The 17,480-nt window shown below is 31.5% G+C and overlaps 8 protein-coding genes across 8 annotated transcripts; 5 read left to right on the top strand and 3 right to left on the bottom strand.

Moving 5' to 3' along the window:
• The first annotated feature begins 28 nt into the window (after window positions 1–28).
• OCT59_010892 (Vacuolar protein sorting-associated protein 26) lies at window positions 29–1,686 on the top strand. The gene is made up of 8 exons (XM_025321428.2): window positions 29–89; window positions 170–313; window positions 385–457; window positions 533–854; window positions 934–1,040; window positions 1,111–1,179; window positions 1,247–1,414; window positions 1,488–1,686. The coding sequence occupies exons 1-8, from the start codon at window positions 87–89 to the stop codon at window positions 1,517–1,519; spliced, it is 918 nt and encodes a 305-aa protein (XP_025168939.1). The 5' UTR covers window positions 29–86; the 3' UTR covers window positions 1,520–1,686.
• A 104-nt stretch (window positions 1,687–1,790) lies between these two features.
• Window positions 1,791–4,000, top strand: OCT59_010891 (uncharacterized protein). Its single transcript, XM_025311717.2, has 3 exons — window positions 1,791–1,945; window positions 2,033–2,128; window positions 2,285–4,000. Exon 3 carries the CDS (start codon window positions 2,290–2,292, stop codon window positions 3,277–3,279), a length of 990 nt encoding a protein of 329 aa, XP_025168940.1. The 5' UTR covers window positions 1,791–1,945; window positions 2,033–2,128; window positions 2,285–2,289; the 3' UTR covers window positions 3,280–4,000.
• Window positions 4,001–4,433: 433 nt separating this feature from the next.
• OCT59_010890 (uncharacterized protein) lies at window positions 4,434–5,972 on the bottom strand. Its single transcript, XM_025323326.2, has 6 exons — window positions 5,897–5,972; window positions 5,572–5,826; window positions 5,364–5,483; window positions 5,208–5,296; window positions 5,007–5,145; window positions 4,434–4,932 (listed from the first exon to the last, which is right to left on the bottom strand). Exons 1-6 carry the CDS (start codon window positions 5,931–5,933, stop codon window positions 4,538–4,540), a joined length of 1,035 nt encoding a protein of 344 aa, XP_025168942.1. The 5' UTR covers window positions 5,934–5,972; the 3' UTR covers window positions 4,434–4,537.
• An 82-nt stretch (window positions 5,973–6,054) lies between these two features.
• Window positions 6,055–6,882, top strand: OCT59_010889 (uncharacterized protein). The gene is made up of 4 exons (XM_025321430.2): window positions 6,055–6,090; window positions 6,163–6,290; window positions 6,354–6,526; window positions 6,588–6,882. Exons 1-4 carry the CDS (start codon window positions 6,061–6,063, stop codon window positions 6,755–6,757), a joined length of 501 nt encoding a protein of 166 aa, XP_025168943.2. The 5' UTR covers window positions 6,055–6,060; the 3' UTR covers window positions 6,758–6,882.
• Window positions 6,874–8,939, bottom strand: OCT59_010888 (uncharacterized protein). Its single transcript, XM_066136166.1, has 3 exons — window positions 8,408–8,939; window positions 8,057–8,318; window positions 6,874–7,964 (listed from the first exon to the last, which is right to left on the bottom strand). The coding sequence occupies exons 1-3, from the start codon at window positions 8,587–8,589 to the stop codon at window positions 7,419–7,421; spliced, it is 990 nt and encodes a 329-aa protein (XP_066000821.1). The 5' UTR covers window positions 8,590–8,939; the 3' UTR covers window positions 6,874–7,418.
• Window positions 8,940–9,293: 354 nt separating this feature from the next.
• On the bottom strand, window positions 9,294–12,406 carry OCT59_010886 (uncharacterized protein; the record flags this gene model as incomplete). The annotated part of the gene is made up of 13 exons (XM_025321432.2): window positions 9,294–10,094; window positions 10,165–10,213; window positions 10,294–10,515; window positions 10,589–10,724; window positions 10,785–10,901; window positions 10,974–11,078; window positions 11,147–11,226; window positions 11,291–11,370; window positions 11,433–11,508; window positions 11,575–11,629; window positions 11,702–11,804; window positions 11,881–12,181; window positions 12,242–12,406. The coding sequence occupies 13 exons, from the start codon at window positions 12,404–12,406 to the stop codon at window positions 9,973–9,975; spliced, it is 1,611 nt and encodes a 536-aa protein (XP_025168946.1). The 3' UTR covers window positions 9,294–9,972.
• Window positions 9,388–9,965, top strand: OCT59_010887 (uncharacterized protein). Its single transcript, XM_025321431.2, has 2 exons — window positions 9,388–9,639; window positions 9,707–9,965. Exons 1-2 carry the CDS (start codon window positions 9,535–9,537, stop codon window positions 9,896–9,898), a joined length of 297 nt encoding a protein of 98 aa, XP_025168945.1. The 5' UTR covers window positions 9,388–9,534; the 3' UTR covers window positions 9,899–9,965.
• A 387-nt stretch (window positions 12,407–12,793) lies between the features above and the next one.
• OCT59_010885 (uncharacterized protein) lies at window positions 12,794–17,327 on the top strand (the record flags this gene model as incomplete). The annotated part of the gene is made up of 13 exons (XM_025321433.2): window positions 12,794–13,408; window positions 13,499–13,585; window positions 13,667–13,850; window positions 13,923–14,143; window positions 14,209–14,622; window positions 14,691–14,848; window positions 14,917–15,202; window positions 15,278–15,895; window positions 15,962–16,082; window positions 16,153–16,334; window positions 16,408–16,569; window positions 16,642–16,805; window positions 16,886–17,327. The coding sequence occupies 13 exons, from the start codon at window positions 12,794–12,796 to the stop codon at window positions 17,127–17,129; spliced, it is 3,456 nt and encodes a 1,151-aa protein (XP_025168947.1). The 3' UTR covers window positions 17,130–17,327.
• Window positions 17,328–17,480: the final 153 nt, after the last annotated feature.

Raw genomic sequence — 17,480 nt, 5'->3', positions numbered from 1 at the left:
TGTGTGTAACTGATGATCATTAAGAATTAATTCTTTTCATGCTCCAACACTTTTGAGTTTTTACGTTTGTTATAGCTGTTATTTCAATGGTTGGTTGTATTTGACTTTAAGAGTTTTTCTTTCTATACTATTTCGAGAAATTGTATACTAAAGAAACTTTTATTTTCAGAGTCTCTTTAGCTTCAGCGCGCCAGTTGATATTGATATTCGTTTTAATGGAGAAGAAAATAGAAAATTGGTGGAAGTTAAGGTTGATAGAGATCGCCGCGAAAGATTTCCTCTATACTTTGATGGCGAAACCGTAGCGGGCCGAGTAATTAATTATTATTTAATTAATATATTTTATTGTTATTATTGAACTAAAAATTTTTAATTAAAATAAAGGTAACTATTAGACCTCGTGATGGAAAGAGGCTGGAACATCAAGGAATTAAAATAGAATTTGTGGGGAATATCGGTAATTCTATACATTACGTATCTTTCGTCATACAGTTGTTATTTGTTTCATAACTTCATTTTTAAAATATTTCAGAACTTTTCTATGATCGAGGTAATCATTACGAATTCGCTTCCTTAGTGCAGGAATTAGCAGTACCTGGTGAAATGCGTCAACCACAATTTTTTGACTTTGAATTCAAAAATGTCGAAAAACAATATGAGAGTTATCATGGAATAAATGTCAAATTGAGATATTTCGTTCGTGTAACTATTTCAAGGCGTTTAACTGATATTGTGAATGAAAAGGATATATGGGTTTATTCATACCGTATGCCGGTAGAAGGAAATAGCTCTATCAAAATGGAAGTTGGTATTGAAGACTGCTTACATATTGAATTCGAATACAATAAGTCAAAGTAAGCTTTAAGCATATGAATTTATTTCATGATTTTATATTATAATCATTGTAAATCAAAAATTACATCGTTATATTAGATACCATCTTAAAGATGTAATTGTAGGAAAAATTTATTTTCTACTTGTTCGCATAAAAATTAAACATATGGAATTGTCAATTATTCGTCGCGAAACGACTGGTGCAGGTAATTTAGAAATATGAAACTTTGGGTGAAATTTAATAATAAAATACTAACTTTTTTAATTCATGTTCAGCTCCAAATCAATATAATGAAAGTGAGACAATTACTAAATTTGAAATTATGGATGGTGCTCCGGTACGCGGTAAGCTTATGACCGTTTTATAACTTACAACTTTACTATTTTTTATTAATTATTTTGTTAACTATAGGTGAAACAATTCCCATTCGCCTCTTCCTTGGAGGTTTCGAATTAACCCCAACTTTCCGTGATGTAAACAAAAAGTTTTCCACACGTTATTATCTTAATCTTGTACTTGTTGACGAAGAAAATCGACGATATTTTAAACAACAAGAGATTACGATTTACAGAAGAAAAAGTAAGTTGAAATTTTATTTATTTATTTTTTTTGGAAATATTGATTTTAATAATCTATTTATATTATATTATAGTTGATGATGGTATAGACGATGGCCAAGAATAGTTTTGTAGAATATTTTTGGGATTAAATGGATTAAATTAATTTTTATGTATAACTTATTTTTTCCTGTTTAATTTGTTTAATTAAAATTCTCTAATATTTAAATCATGTGTATATGTAAGTACTTAAATAAATAAATTTGCTATATGATTTGTCATTCATAGAATAAATTTGTCATGTGCACATGATCAATATAGAGAGCATGTGATTTTTAAATTGACTGCGGCTGAATTAATAATTTATAAACCACATTAAAGCCTCTCTTTCCTTTAAAAAAAAATAAAAGGTCTTATCTTAATTATTCACCATCCGATTTCCTTTTTCTCATTTTTTTTCTCTTTCTATCTGATTTTGTGTCGTTTAGCTATTCAAAAGATAGCACAAACGTTACAAAATATAATTTAGAAACTGAGAAACAAAATACCGAAGGTAAGAGTTATGAAATTAAGACAAATATGTTTGATGAGGCCGTAGAAAAGCTTGCTAACAATAGCTTGTAAATGTGTGTATATATAGATATAGAGAAACGAGCTTTAATATAAAAGTTTCGTGTACTCAATCAACACTTTACACACTTTTACTACACAAACTATCTTTACAACTCAAACAAAGGTAAAGTATAATGTATTTACTAGAATAGTTCAAAAACAATAATTATATGTTAAAATGATGTATTGGCCCTATGTAATAGGCAGGAGAGATATTACATATAAAAAGCTTATGTACAGATTATTTTATCATTATTTTAATGATGTCTTATTACATTAGAATAAATGGCAAATATTCCTTTCCCACGGCTTCAACCTACAACGGAGCAGGGGCCTAAAGCAATTCTACCAGACCTTAATATTCGTTTAGTATGCCCAGATTGTAAAAATCCTGTACCAAATATTATTGAAGAATTTGCTAATGGTGATTTAGTATGTGGAGATTGCGGTTTAGTTCTCGGTGATCGTATAATTGATACCAGGTCTGAATGGAGAACCTTTGCTAATGACGAAGGTGATGATCCTTCTCGTGTTGGTGCTGCTGCAAATCCACTTCTTGATGGTGCGCAATTAGATACTGTCATTTCAAGAAGAGATGGTGGGTCAGGAATGGCCAGAGACCTTAATAAAGTTCATGGAAGAGCAAATGCAGTAAAGGGAGAGAAAAATCTTATTCAAGCATATAAAGAAATCGCCGCAATGAGTGATGCTATTGGCCTAACAAAATTAATTGCTGATATAGCAAAACAATTATACAAGAGAGTTGAAGAAGAAAAACTTTTACGTGGTAAAAGTACTGAATCAATTATTGCCGCTTGTATCTTTATTGCTTGTAGACAAGAAAATGTACCACGTACATTTAAGGAGATATGTGCTATTACACGAGTCCCTAAAAAGGAAATCGGAAGATGTTTTAAAACTTTGATTCGTACTTTTGAAACAAATGTATCGACAATGGCTTCAGAAGATTTGATGTCACGTTTCTGTTCCATGTTACATCTTCGAATGGAAGTTCAAAAGGCAGCTCTTGATCTTACTATGAAAACAAAAGAACACGGTACTTTAGCTGGTAAATCTCCTGTATCTGTTGCGGCGGCTTGTATCTATATGGCTTCTTGTTTGTATCAGCAGCCTCAGTCAACAAGAGACGTTGCTCAAGTTACTGGTGTTTCTGAAGTAACAATTAAAAATTCTTACAAGTTACTTTGGACTGAAAGAGAAAAGTTACTTGATGAAAAGAAATATGGCGGATTTGAAAACTTACCATCTCCCTAAAGATATATTTACTACTTTCTTTATCGTTTTATCTCATATGATAAATGAACGACATATATTCTTTAAATCTTATGCTTTGCTCTAGTTTTATGGATTTTATACATCAAAATTGATGGATATTACAAAACGAAGCGAAATTAACTGGTCTGTCAAAGTTTGGATCGACTTTAATATGGATTTTCACTTCGTATAAGGGATATTTTATTTGGATTTTGAATTTGGACTATAATAATATTATTCTATTGGATAAAAAAAAAATATAATAGATTTTTTTTTATCCGAGGAATTAATTATGAACAATATTTTTATTTGGTTCATTAGTCATAAAAAAGAGTAAAACATCATAAAAAATGATTAAATATTATGTACTTGTTTCTCTCTTAGTGTGATGTTTCGAAATCACATATTTAGTCCTGGACTCTTTTTTTTTGAATAAACATTGAACTTGCATCATTTTTTTTTTAAAAAAATATTGCTTAATATTTATTGCTTTTTTATCCTCACTTGAAATATGTACTCATCAAAATAACATATACTAACTCACTATTATAAAGATCTATCGCCGATGGATATAACAAAATAAAAACAAGATCATATAAGTGAATAAGATTTATTAATTATAACTAATTGAAATGTAAAATATGGTATTTATGTGGTTGTTGGAGCAGGATTCATCTGATTTTTTTAAAAGAAAAATTTCATTTAATAAATATAATTGATTCGTTTTAAAAAATAATATTATTTAATGTAATTGACATTTACCCTTCGTTTTCCACCGATCATATTGGTTACATTAACAAATCGACGATTATATAAAATACGTTTTTTAGCTCGACCAGCCTTCTTTTTTTTCTTTTCTTGTCTTTCAACTTTAGGAGTTTGAGATTTAACTTTACCAGCACGAGCGAGCGATCCATGAACTTTACCCTAATATAGAATATTCTTGTTCAATAAACAAATACATATATGTTTCAAACACAGTAAAAGTTTAAATACCATCTTGACGGATTTATATACTTTTCTGTTAAAAAAAAAGTCAAAGGAGTAATGTGTAAGACAAAAAAAAAAATCAAAAATCAAAAAATTTTTAGAATTTGATTGGATATCTCAAATTCCTCTTTATTATCACAGTGATAGTAATCATTATAAAAAATTACATGTTAAGTAAATTAATTTATGTAAATAAAAATTTATTACATGATTATCTAATAATGTTACATGAAAGAATTAAAATCTAATACGACTCTATTATTAATAATTATTCAACAAATCTCCATATTCTAACAATTCCATCATCTCCAGCTGTTGCCAACCAATTAGAATGCTTTTCAATAGGATACCATTGTATGCAATTAACATCAGCGATTCCGTGAGCAGAAGAAACTGAAGTAACTAATGAAAAATTTGGTGAATTTATGTCATCTTGAGACGAACTGTCCTGTTCAAATACTCTAATAACATTATCACCACTTCCACTAGCGACGCGTCCATGAACTTTTGACCAGCTCACGGAATAAATACAACGCGAATGATGCCCACTTAACGTATGCACGCATTTCCATTTAGGGTGAACTCGATATGTATCCATCCCTTCTTGATTATTATTAGGAAAACTTTTCCAGAATTTAATTGTTTTATCATCTGAAGCGGACACTTTAATAGGCGATAATAAAAAAATTTATATGAATTCTTTCTACGTAAACATTTTGTCAATATTAAGCACATACCTAAATAATCACCAGTTTTATCAAAATCAATAGCCCAAACTGTACTTTCATGTCCCTCCAATGTATCTGAGCAATACCAATCATCGTCATCATCTCGCCATATTTTTATTGTATCATCATAACTTGCCGATGCCAATAACTTATAAATTATCAATTAGTATAAATGGATTACATTCTTGTAGTTAAAAAAATGTAGCTTACTTCATGGGTTGGATGCCAAATAACCATTTTTACATCTTGTGTATGTTCTTGCAAAACCGATAGACATTCAAAATCATTATCTTCCGCCGCTTTTTAGATTATAAATTGTTTGTTAGTGCGAGAATAAAGTTAAAAATATAATAGGAAGATAACCACCTTCCCATATCCAAACGCTTTTATCACGGCCACATGTAGCAAGTAAAGAACCTGACGAAGACCACGCAACCGATTTTGTTTCATTTTCGTGACCTTCTAATGTTGCGACACATTCATAATCTGACCCATATAAATAAAAATTAGTAAATCCATTAAATCCATTGAATGAAGAATGAATTTAAATGTATTAAATGTATTATATTTTTACCTCCACCATCTCCTCGTTCCCATATACCTGTAAGTGCATCAAAGCTAGCAGTTGCAAGTTGGCGCCCGTCCAGACTCCATGCAACACTTCGTATCGTCCTTTTATGAGCTCCTTCTAAAACATGTGTACAAGTCCATTCTGAAGAATCATTTTCAGAAGTTGGTACCCATAGACGTACAGTTTTATCTCCTCCACATGAAGCTAGAACATCTCCTGTAGGTGACCATGCAACAGACCAAACTCGATCGGTATGTCCTATATACAAAAATTACAAGGAATTGTTGAGTTTATCCTTCATAGACAACTGTTAAACAAATTATTGCACCTTTCAATTCAGCGATTTGTTCTAAATTTGGAGACATTTCTTTCTAGAAAATAAGTGAACCCTACATCATATTATTGATTATCTTGATAATGCGCAGCATTTTCATATCACTATTTGGTGAGTACAGCATTTATGATTATCTATAACGGAAAAACCTGGTAATTATGAGTTCACAACATTTTATTCCACCCTTGGTACGTGTCAGTCATTCGGAACGATAAATTCGTTTTTTTCGCAACTTATACGTTTCGCGTTTGTTGTTTTAGAATTATGGCATGATAGAGGAGGACCTTTATAGATCAGGTCAACCGAATGAACTTAATTTTCCTTTTTTGGAAAAATTAGGTTTAAAAACTGTTGTTTGGTTAGCTCCTGAAGAACCGAACCAAAGATTGTGAGTAAAATAATCTGTTATTCGCATAAATATGTTTAATCTGATTTATCTCTTAATCATTAGTTTAAATTTCATCGATGATCAAGACATAAAATGGCAACATCTTGGTGTAATGTCTTCAGTAAATGCTTTGGATCCAATTACTGAGGAAGTTGTATTAGCAGCGTTAGAAATAATTTTAAATCCTCGTAATCATCCAATGACTGTAATGTGTAACTTAGGAAGGCATAGAACAGGTACTGAAAGATATTTGAATTTCATGCTATTCTTTGAAATTAATTTTTTCGTTTAAATAAGGTACGATAGTAGGATGTCTTCGTAAACTTCAAAAATGGAATTTAACATCAATTTTTGAAGAATATCGTCGATATGCTGGTCCAAAAGTTAGGGTATTAAATGAACAGTTTATCGAATTATTTGATACAGATCTAGTGAGAGTTCCCGTTAATAGACCAAAATGGTTATAAAAATAAATGTAACTCTATTTTTAATATTGAAAGTATTGAAAGATATCTTTCGCAATTTTGTATTTTTACCATGAACATTTAAAATAAACACAGGAATATATATATATATATATATTATGAAGCTTTAAATTTTTTTTTTTTAATAATTATCCATTTTATTATCGGAAAATAATAAAAAGAAACGAAAACAAATGTTCTTCCAATACATATAAAAGAACAACATCAGAAGAAACAAAATAATATCAATATAATCAAAGGACTAAAAATATAATAGAAAAAAATTATTGCTTCCTATCTGTTTGCCCCAAACTGTTCAGAATAACATTGACTAAATAATACTTTATATAAATAAATATATATGTATATGATAAAGGGGAAGGGAATTTTTTAATTCTAAGAGCTAGAATTATGAGTCGAAGAGGAGAAAGGAATAAAAAAAAATATAATAAAAAGGAAAATAAAACGATGGAGCATGGAGCATGAAAGCAAATGTAAAAAGGTATTAAAAATAACATACCAAACTAAACTAGAAATAGCCACATAATATTGCTATACACCATAACTAAATATAAAGTTGTTTACTAGAAAATTTAAGGAACTAAAAAGAAAAAGACAAACTTTATTATCCAACAAGAAAATATCTAAATGCTTCCTGCCTATTTTAATCATCGTTCTTCTTCTCATCACCGGAAACAACAGGAGCTTCAGACTTTTCAGCATCATCATTAGTTTGAACTTGTTGATCGCTCAACGCAACTTTAATGACCAATACTCTGCCTTCTGATTCAACGTTTTTTAATCCTTCAAGGGCTTTACGTTGTTCTTCTTCATTAGCCAATTCAACGAATCCAAAACCCTTTGAACGTCCGGTACGACGATGAACGACGTGAGCTGAGGTTACGTTATAATCTTTGAAGATTTCCTTCAAACCTTCATCGTCGATAGAAAATGGAAGATTTGCAACAAAGACATGAGTTTTGGATGGTTCACCAGTTTTTGTAATATGATTAGGGCGACGACGAGGGAAACCACGACCTCGGCCACGTCCTCGACCACGTCCGCGGCCACGAAACCAACCTCCCCGTCTTTTAGGGCGTTCATTTTCGGTTCCATTTGCAGTTGGGGTTTCGGCAGTGGTGACCGCTGTATTATCATTAGCTTCGGTATCGCCGCCAGTGTCTCTAGCAGCGAAACGACGACGGCCATACTATAGTTGGAAAATAAAATTGTGAAAAATAAAATTGTAAATTTAATGTAAATGAAACACGTAAGATAGAAGAAAGTATATGAATTCCTTACCCATCCACGGCCTCTTCCTCGTCCACGGCCCCTACCACGTCCTCTTCCTCTACCACGGCCCCTCCATCCTCCCCGACCACGACGAGGAGCAGGAGCAGCACCTTCAGCTTTGGGCTTGGCAACTTCTACATTGATTTGACGGCCATCTAATTCTTGTTTATTCAATTCATCAACTACTTTCTTTGCGTCTTCTTCTGTTTCAAGAGCAACAAAACCATATCCTAAAGAACGTGTGCCACGAGTAATAATGTTGGCCTTTACACTAAATATTAATAAAAATAGAGAAAAGTTAGTTAATAGTGATATAGTCTTAATCATAAGAATATTTATTAAAGTAACAAATTTACTCACACTTTGCCGGTTTTATTAAAAAAATCGGATAATGCTTGTTCACTTGTTGAGAAAGCTAAATTTCCTACAAAAACTTTGTATTCATCTTGTTTAGTTTCTTCCTTGTTACTAACTTCAACAGAGGTTTCTTCAACATTATTCTCATTAGCTAAAGTCACAGCTTCAGTTACTTCTGGCTCCATTATCTTTGTATTGAACTTTTATGACACGTGTATATTAAAATATTACTGTGGATATTTTTTATTATCTATTTGAAGGGTTCGGGTCAGATGTGCCTGATGTAACTTTTGTTTGGGTCGTTAAAATAAAAAATTCCCTTCTCACTTCCAATCTACCTAATACTAGAAGGGAAACTTATGAATCCAGGTTGGATGCCTATTTGGACTTTGACGGACTGAAGGCTCCTTCGATTTTAATAAGTCCAACTAAAGGGCTAGGACAATTAATTTTGACGGATGAACAGATGCTTCGTTTGCTTGCAAGTTATAGCAAAAAAAACTTGGTAACATTAGAAATTACTCAAAATTGCACCAAAAAATAGTTTTCTCCTCAATACTGTGTAACCATTGGATCCCATGAGGCGATGGCGCTTTTGTTGTACGAGAGTCCCACACATCCGAAACAATTCCGCCTTTATCTATTATCAGATCGGTCATTTTTATCCAATGAAAGAATTAAAATTAGTGATTATAAAACAATCCAAAAGGAAATGAGTCAATGCTAAATAATCAGATCAACAAATGATATGCGCAGTATTGAATAAAATAAAAGTTGCACTAATAAAGCACGGGACAGATCTTTTTCAACATTCAAAATGGCATCTATTGTTTATCAGCCAAATTACCCTGAAAGCCTTTCATACTGCGCGTAGTGTAACTATTTATTATTAGAGTTGTAACTATTTAGAATTGTACAAAAATGCTTTGTGTAAAGGAAAAAAATTTTTATCAAAGAAACTTGTTTTAAGACTTGATTATACAAAATTTTTCATTCTTAAAGCATTAAAAATGGAATCCGAAATGACAATCAAAGTCTTGATTTGAATCAACAGCTTCGGAAGTTCGGATTATCCTTTTTTGAATTTAGGGATAAAATTGTCTTTATACAAGTTTAAAAACCAATGAAAAATGTCAATTCCGCCAACACGTCGAATCCTTTTAACTTTATTTACCTCAAAATCATGTTCACTTTGTGTTAATGCAAAAGATGTCATTAAGCATGTTCAAAAAAGAGTAAATATATTGGTTAAAATTTTTATAAATTTAATTAAACCATACTTACAAATATAATTTTGATTAGATTCCTTTCGATTTTGAACAAAAAGACATAAAGGTCCCGGAGAATTTAAGTTGGTTTGAAAAATACAAGTATGATATTCCAGTTTTACATTTAAACGATCAATTTATATTAAAACATAGAGTTGAACAAGATGAGTTGGAAAAGATTTTACGTAAATTTAAAGAAACTGGTATTGTAGATCAAAAAAATTAATCCATATTGATAATACGCTTAGATAAATTTGGCAATTTAGAGATTTATAAACGTGATTTATTGAGTCAATGTCTTTAAACATCGAAATCGTCATACTCCTCAATCTCAACCTCCTCGCTTTCATTCTCTTCAAATATATCTGAATTATCCAAATCTTCAAATGAAGAAAACGTTCCCTCATCATCTTGTTCGAAATCTTTATTAGATACGGAAAAATTATTAACCAATTCTCCAAAAATGAAAGTCTGTACATATATTATCGTTACCTTCTTGCGATCTTTGCATTGCTTGCAGATTGCGCATTAACTCGTCAACCTACAAATAGATCAACTCGAATGTATATTTTATGTTTTTTACGTATTAAAATAATTTGAAATTTAATCGCTTATTCTTACTCTACTTATTATTTGTTCATCTTTCGACTCACTATCGATATCACTTATCCCTTCTTCATCTTCACCACCATCCTCATTTTCTGACTCATCATCATGTGCATTCAGCAAGTCGTCAAAATCCTCGTCCTTTAATATTTTACCTTCAGTTAATGCTTTAAACTTTCGTCTCATAACTTTTCTCATTTTTATTAATTCGCTATGTTTATAAAATCCATCGTGTTCCTTAATAATTATTATAAAAAAAATGTTTATTTGATTCGTAATTTGTAAAATGAAAACTAAGCTTCGTACTGACATCACAAAATTCCTGAACAGAATCAGATGACTCAATGAGCCTTTTTAACAAGGGATCAGTTATGTCACACACTTGGAAAACCGCAATATCTCGACATGTTGAAGTCCCATCAAAGATATGGGAAGGTCGTGAATCGCTGTTACAAAATAATTAGCTCTATAATAAGATCCAACAAATAAATAACTATAAATCTTACCCGGATTTTGCTGTGCTATCCTTTTCTACTGTAGCTTCTTCCTGTATGTGAAGCAACCGTTTAGCTCGCCCAAGTTTTGTAGGTCTTCGAGTATTTCGGATGTCTAGCAGTTGATAACTAAACAAATACAAGTGTCAGAAATTTGCGACTAATAAAAATAAGTAATCGACATAAACAACATATGTTTACAATCTTGCTTCTTTATTTTTATTCAATCGTGGATCGTATCCATAACGAATCCAACAATCACGCCATGGGCCGTTTGACATCAAATATGCGACTAAAGGCAACAACCTATAAAATGCGTGTAACATATGAGAATAATAGCAATTAAATACTTTAAAAGAAAGTGAAATAAATACCTCTTGATATTTCTTTTGTCATTTAGAGGCAAGTTATTTTCTAATGCGAGCCTCGTCCATATTGGACGTTCTTCAAATAACTAAAAATGTTTAAACAAACTAATCTTGTATAGGTTTAATAATCATACCCTTTTAATTACTTACTTTACGCATTCCATTTATACTTTCTTGAGGCATTTGTTCAATATTTTTTAAGGATTCTGAAGGTGGTTCTTCAGGAACATGTGATGGAATGTTAAGGAACTAACAAAAATGTATGACAAATGCTGCATAAAATCAAGGATATTATCAATATCATATGTAATCGATATTGCTATAAACTTTTTCCTACGGCTTCGATTAATAAGCTTAAGGGAAGGTGGCTTGATTGAAAGAAATAGTTGCAAATTAATATAATATTAAATAATCGAATTAATATATTAGATTACCTGACCATCGCCTTTTTTAACCAACACTTTGACAACAGCAGTATTCTGTTGATACCTGTTGAATTGTTGATATAGTATGATTAATATGAGTTATGAGACTAGTATTCAACGGACGTATATAAAATACCCATAATCCATTGGACATTCTACGCGTGAGAAAGAAGGGGGCGGCAAATTTGTTTCTTCTTTTATATTATTTATGATAGATTCAAAATCCATTATTTTATTGACTGGATAATTTATCGAATAAAATTATTATTTTATCTTTCAACTAAAGATGCTTTAATATTCGCGTATCTCTCGTACCATTCAAAGATTCAAGTGCCTTTCTGTATTCAAGTATAGGATGGTTCATGTTTGGGACATATTGATAGTCAGACATTCCTCGGAATCGACAAGTTTTACTTATAATTCCCAATATATCAAAATTAACATCATCTTTTACACTAGTTTTCTCTTCTTCGTGATTCACAGTTTTATTTTGTTTTTTCTTGCGCCGTGTCACTTTAAGCAAAAGATTCGATGTTGGTATAACATCTCCGTTAATAGGATGACAAAAAGGATCATCAGGTCTAAATCGAAGTTCCATAAGATCTTCATTTATAGCCTTTAACGAAAATCCGATTAAATTTTAATGTATTGTTCTTATTGTTTAATTAATTTTTACCTTTTTAAGACCTTTTTCACTGCCTAGCGTATGCAAAACTTTATTAATATTTTTTATATAACCGGGATATTCAATAACAAAAATTTGTTTTGGGGGTATATTTTTGCTAGGAGCAGCTTCATAACCGAAATATAAATCCTCGTTCTGTTTAGAATTTGACTCCATGATATTAAAATATTAGGTCTGCTTGCGATATTATGATCACAAGCCACTTAAACTTTGTGTGATCTGCAAATCTTGTGCAACCTATCGTGCAATAATACATGTAACACTGACAAAAATGTCTTAACAATGGGATTTAGGACTTAATAATCAAAGTCAAGCGATCAACAATAAAAAAAATAATGTTTTTTGTATAAAACGTTATAAAAATTTTGATTTGATAAAATTTTCGTATAGTGATTTTCCTTGATCAGAGAGTTTATCACAATCACGTGATTTATATCACGATTTGTATCACTTGAGATCCACAAAACATGTCCGTCTTTGATTTCTAATTTTTTTTATTCACTCCGTTTCTTGTACAGAACTCATAGATTTTTACTCTTCCACATGTCTAATAAACAAGCACTTAATGTAAAAGACGCCTTATCGTATCTGGATCAAGTCAAGATTCAGTTCTCTGATAATCCAGATGTTTACAACAGATTTCTTGATATTATGAAAGATTTCAAAAGTCAAGCGATCGATACTCCTGGAGTCATTGAGCGAGTCTCAACATTATTTAAAGGACATCCAGCTTTAATTCAAGGTTTTAATACTTTTTTGCCTCCTGGATATCATATTGAGTGTTCAACGAACCCTCATGACCCTGATTCCATCAGAGTTACAACGCCTGCTGGAACAACTACTTCGACCATAGGACCTCTAGATTCTCATCATTTACAATCGGGAGTACCTAATTATCATTTGTCTTATCCTCACCCACCACCTGCCTCAATGATGCCGTTACCACATCAACAAGGACCTTCTTTGCAGCCGCAACCGGTCCCTTACCACATTGGTTCACCAGTAGGGCAACCAGCTAGCCAATCGACTTCGCAATCAGTTGGACAATCGGTTGGTATTAACGCTCCGGGAAGTTCATCACCAAACTCGCAACAAAGTAATGGTAGAAAAGGACCCGTCGAATTCAATCATGCGATAAATTATGTTAATAAAATAAAGGTGAACAATCTTTTTACATCAACAACTATCGATTTTGTTTATTTGCAAAAAAAAAACAAAAAAATTAATTCTACACTTCATATCATAAAGAATCGATTTTCGACGGACCCAGATACATACAAGCAATTCTTAGAGATATTACAAACTTATCAAAAAGAGCAGAAACCAATTCAAGAAGTAGTCATATTAGTGTTTTTTATTCATATTTATTTGTTATTTTTAAAATGATTAATATTGACAAAATTTATAATGTTATAGGTATATTCACAAGTTCAGGTTCTTTTTAAGAATGCACCAGATCTTCTGGAGGAATTTAAACAGTTCCTTCCGGATAATTCCGGTAACTATCCTTCGGGCATGTTATTTAATGCTTTATCTCAAAATGCACTTAAACCGCCACATCTTATACCTCCTATTAATCCCTTGTCGAATGGAGTTTCTGGTTAGTAGTACAAATTAATTTAACATTTTTATTCTGTTAATTTTACGAATTATCTTTGATTTTATCGTTTAGGTCATGCCAGACTACCACCGGTCGGTAGTTTTTCTCAAACGACTACTTCAATGTCCAATGATCCATACAAGAAATCTACAGCAGGAAGCTCAAGTTCAGTTGTTAATAATCCTTCAGGACAAGCCGTTGTGGGTTCTGTAGGATCTTCAAGTATGCCCAAGAAGAAAAGATCAGCTCTCCCTGGCTCTGATAGAAGCCCTAGTAGTATGTTATCTAACAAGGTAAGAAATTTTGTTTTGATAGGGGATATTAGTTTTTAAATTAATTAAGTTGATTTTCCTTTTAGTCAAAAAAATCGAAATTACTTCATAAACCGCCCAATGATCAAGTTCAGCCCAATTCATCACTAATACCTGTTAAAATCGAACCTACAAAAGTATCGGATAAACAACCACCTGCTTCGCCTGAGGAATTAATGTTCTTTGAAAAAGTCAAAAAGTATATCGCGAATAAGCATAGTTATAATGAATTCCTTAAACTTATCAATCTTTACAGTCAGCAAATCTTGGACACATATTCACTCGTCAAAAAAGTGCAAAATTTCATAGGTCAAAATACTGAACTATTTGAATGGTTTAAACAATTTGTCAAGTATGACGAAAAGGACGAGATTGTGCAGAACACTGCTAATTCCAGACCACGTGTGGATTTGGAAGGATGTATTTCATATGGACCAAGTTATCGTCAATTACCACCACAAGTAAGATTTTTATAGCTTGTTTTTTGAGTTGGATTTTATTTAATAACGCTTGAAATTATTGTTATTAGGAGGCTAATTTGCCCTGTACTGGTCGCGACGAATTATGTTGGGAAGTTTTAAATGATAAATGGGTATCCCATCCTACATGGGCCAGTGAAGAGGCCGGGTTTGTTTCGCATAAAAAAAATCAATTTGAAGAAGCCTTACATAAGTGTGAAGAGGAAAGGTTAGTGATATTATTAAAGTATAGTTTTATAATCTGTGTGTCAGATTCATGAATTTTAAATTATTTAGATATGAATATGATATGTTCATTGAAGCAAATCAACATACTATCGCTTTATTGGAACCTATCGAGAGAAAAATACAACATAAAATGTCTGCTGAAGAGAAGGTTAAGTTTAAATTGGAGCCTGGCTTGGGCGGAAAGTCAATGATTTATCAGAGGGTGATTAAGAGAGTTTATGATTTCGATAAAGGTGCGGACGTGATCGAAGCATTACATAACAATCCAGCTACAGTAGTACCGGTAGTATTAAAGCGATTGAAACAAAAAGATGAAGAATGGAAACGCGCTAGGGTACGAGATATAGCTAACTATTAACTTTATTTTATATATATAGCTTACTTATCAATGTATATTGCGTATTAACAGAGAGAATGGAATAAAATATGGCGTGAAATTGATGCCAAGAATTATTATAAATCTCTCGATCATCAAGGAATTACTTTTAAGAATGATGATAAGAAGGCACTTACTCCTAAATATTTAATAGCTGAAATAGAAAATCTTCGTCGTGAACCTAATGAAGATGGCGAAATACCAGAATATCAATACAAATTTGTTTTTAAGGATCTTGAAGTGTTTAAAGATGTGGCTCGGATTTTATTTGGATATATGGATCGTTCTGGAACTGTAGCGCCAAGTGATAGAGATAAAATTGAAAAGTTCTTCAAAACATTTATACCCAGTTTTTTTGATATTCCAGCTTCTTTCTTTGATGGAATGAATCATGAAGATTCTTCTATGCTAGTAGATCATGAAGAACCTATTGCAAATATGCCCATGACAATAGATAATGTTGATGCAGATGTTGATAATGGGCCATTATCCTCAGAACCGATAAGCGGCATGTGGATTCAGGTTTCTAAAGAGTCACGTGAAAACATTAGAGCTGTAGTAGCAAATGCTGGAAATGGAAGACTTAAGAAGAAATCTACCAGTTATTTCTTTGGAAACAATGCTTTTTATTGTTTTTTCAGATTTTTACAGGTTAGAACATATTTTATGATAGTAAATAACTATATTGAACTATTACTAACAAATTTATTTTTTTAGATGCTGTTTAGCCGTCTTGAAACAATGAAAGAAGGAGCTCAAGAGAAAGCATCAAATTCTTTGAACAAGGGACAAAATGTTGCCGCAACCGATCTAGGCATTCAAAATAATCGACTTGATCGTAAGTTCGATTCTTAATTTATCAACCGTTAATTCTGGTTCTTACATTTTTTCATTAATTGTAAATATAGCCGAAGTTGATATGGATTTGAATCGTGGCGATCCTTATACAGTAATGCTTGAACTTATCGAAAAACAATTTGATGGTGAAATGGAATTATCAACATTCGAAGAATGTCTTCGTTACATTTATGGTACAAAGGCCTATATAATGTTTACTGTAGATAAACTTGTTCAAAATATGACTAAATATGTATGCTACATTTTTCGTAAATAGGATTTACTTGAAGTTCATAATGTACTTATTTTATTTTATTTATATACAGATGCAAACATTGGTATCAGATTCGAAATCGACTGCCCTAATTAATTTATTTGAGAGTAATAAACAACAACAAGAACAATCGAATGATAGATCGCACATTATGTATCAGTTACACGCTAATAATACAATTGGATATGATGAACATACATATCGAATAGATTACGTACGTTTTTTTCTTTTTCACTTTGTTAAAATGATTATCGCATACTTTATATCTTAACATATAATAATGTAGGACAAAGAAGAAAGAGTTTTGACTATATTGCTGTCTGGCCGCGATTCTTCGTTAGGTAGCGCAGTATCTTCGGAAGAACAATGGGCTTACTACATGTATAGCTATATGTCTTTAAATCCTACTGAAGGTGTTTCAGCTAAAACGGAACGTCCATTTTTAAAGAGGTATAAATAATTAATATTTTTTTTTAAAAAAATTTAATAATTTATTTTACAATTAATTAATCAATATTTACATTTCAAAGAAACTTGCCATCTGTTGAAGGGTCAGAAAGGATATTGCCAAATGTTTTAACTCGAAATGGTTTAGAAATTAAAATATGCATTAATTCATATCATGTATTCTTTGTCAATAATACTGAAGATAGTTTCAGGCGTTTACGTCCTTCAGTACCATCCACAAAACTACAACAGGATACAGTTCGACGACAAGAATTGTGGAATCGTTGGTTAAGATCACGAGATGACGCTGACAGTATGGAAATGTAACAAGAAAATATAAACATATCCAAGTCACGTGACGATGTCATATTTTAGTTATTTGTAAATCAAACACTTTTTTTCTAAAAAATTAATTAACTGTTAAGAATACACTATTTAGCTAATCATTTAGTTCATTTAGTGATTGATAATCACTTTAAAGAATATTTTAATAGTAAATATAATAAAAAATTTTTACATCCATGCATCTGTGCTCAATGTGATCATATGATACACTAAAAAGCGATGATCTCATATTAATTATTACTAGTCAAGTCCATACAAATTTTATAACAATAAACGCTTCTTTAAAGTGAGCTTTAATGCTAATTATTATTCGCTGCGTTATTTCATGACAAA

This window comes from Rhizophagus irregularis, chromosome 19, assembly GCF_026210795.1.
Source record: "Rhizophagus irregularis chromosome 19, complete sequence".
In the NCBI taxonomy this organism is placed as follows: Eukaryota; Fungi; Glomeromycota; class Glomeromycetes; order Glomerales; family Glomeraceae; genus Rhizophagus; species Rhizophagus irregularis.
This window is presented reverse-complemented; position numbering and strand designations above follow the sequence as displayed.

Coding starts and splice junctions, on each gene's coding strand:
- OCT59_010892 (XM_025321428.2), top strand. Junction 314..384: donor GCGAAACCGTAGCGGGCCGA/GTAATTAATTAT, acceptor ATTAAAATAAAG/GTAACTATTAGACCTCGTGA. Junction 1,415..1,487: donor TACGATTTACAGAAGAAAAA/GTAAGTTGAAAT, acceptor ATTATATTATAG/TTGATGATGGTATAGACGAT.
- OCT59_010891 (XM_025311717.2), top strand. CDS start 2,290: ATGGCAAATATTCCTTTCCCACGGCTTCAACCTACAACGGAGCAGGGG.
- OCT59_010890 (XM_025323326.2), bottom strand. CDS start 5,933: ATGTCTCCAAATTTAGAACAAATCGCTGAATTGAAAG. Junction 5,484..5,571: donor GGAACGAGGAGATGGTGGAG/GTAAAAATATAA, acceptor TATATGGGTCAG/ATTATGAATGTGTCGCAACA. Junction 5,297..5,363: donor AAGCGTTTGGATATGGGAAG/GTGGTTATCTTC, acceptor TAATCTAAAAAG/CGGCGGAAGATAATGATTTT.
- OCT59_010889 (XM_025321430.2), top strand. CDS start 6,061: ATGAGTTCACAACATTTTATTCCACCCTTG. Junction 6,291..6,353: donor GAAGAACCGAACCAAAGATT/GTGAGTAAAATA, acceptor CTTAATCATTAG/TTTAAATTTCATCGATGATC. Junction 6,527..6,587: donor CTTAGGAAGGCATAGAACAG/GTACTGAAAGAT, acceptor CGTTTAAATAAG/GTACGATAGTAGGATGTCTT.
- OCT59_010888 (XM_066136166.1), bottom strand. CDS start 8,589: ATGGAGCCAGAAGTAACTGAAGCTGTGACTTTAGCTAATGAGAATAAT. Junction 8,319..8,407: donor TTTAATAAAACCGGCAAAGT/GTGAGTAAATTT, acceptor ATTAATATTTAG/TGTAAAGGCCAACATTATTA. Junction 7,965..8,056: donor GAGGAAGAGGCCGTGGATGG/GTAAGGAATTCA, acceptor TTCCAACTATAG/TATGGCCGTCGTCGTTTCGC.
- OCT59_010887 (XM_025321431.2), top strand. CDS start 9,535: ATGTCAATTCCGCCAACACGTCGAATCCTTTTAACTTTATTTACCTCA. Junction 9,640..9,706: donor TTAAGCATGTTCAAAAAAGA/GTAAATATATTG, acceptor AATTTTGATTAG/ATTCCTTTCGATTTTGAACA.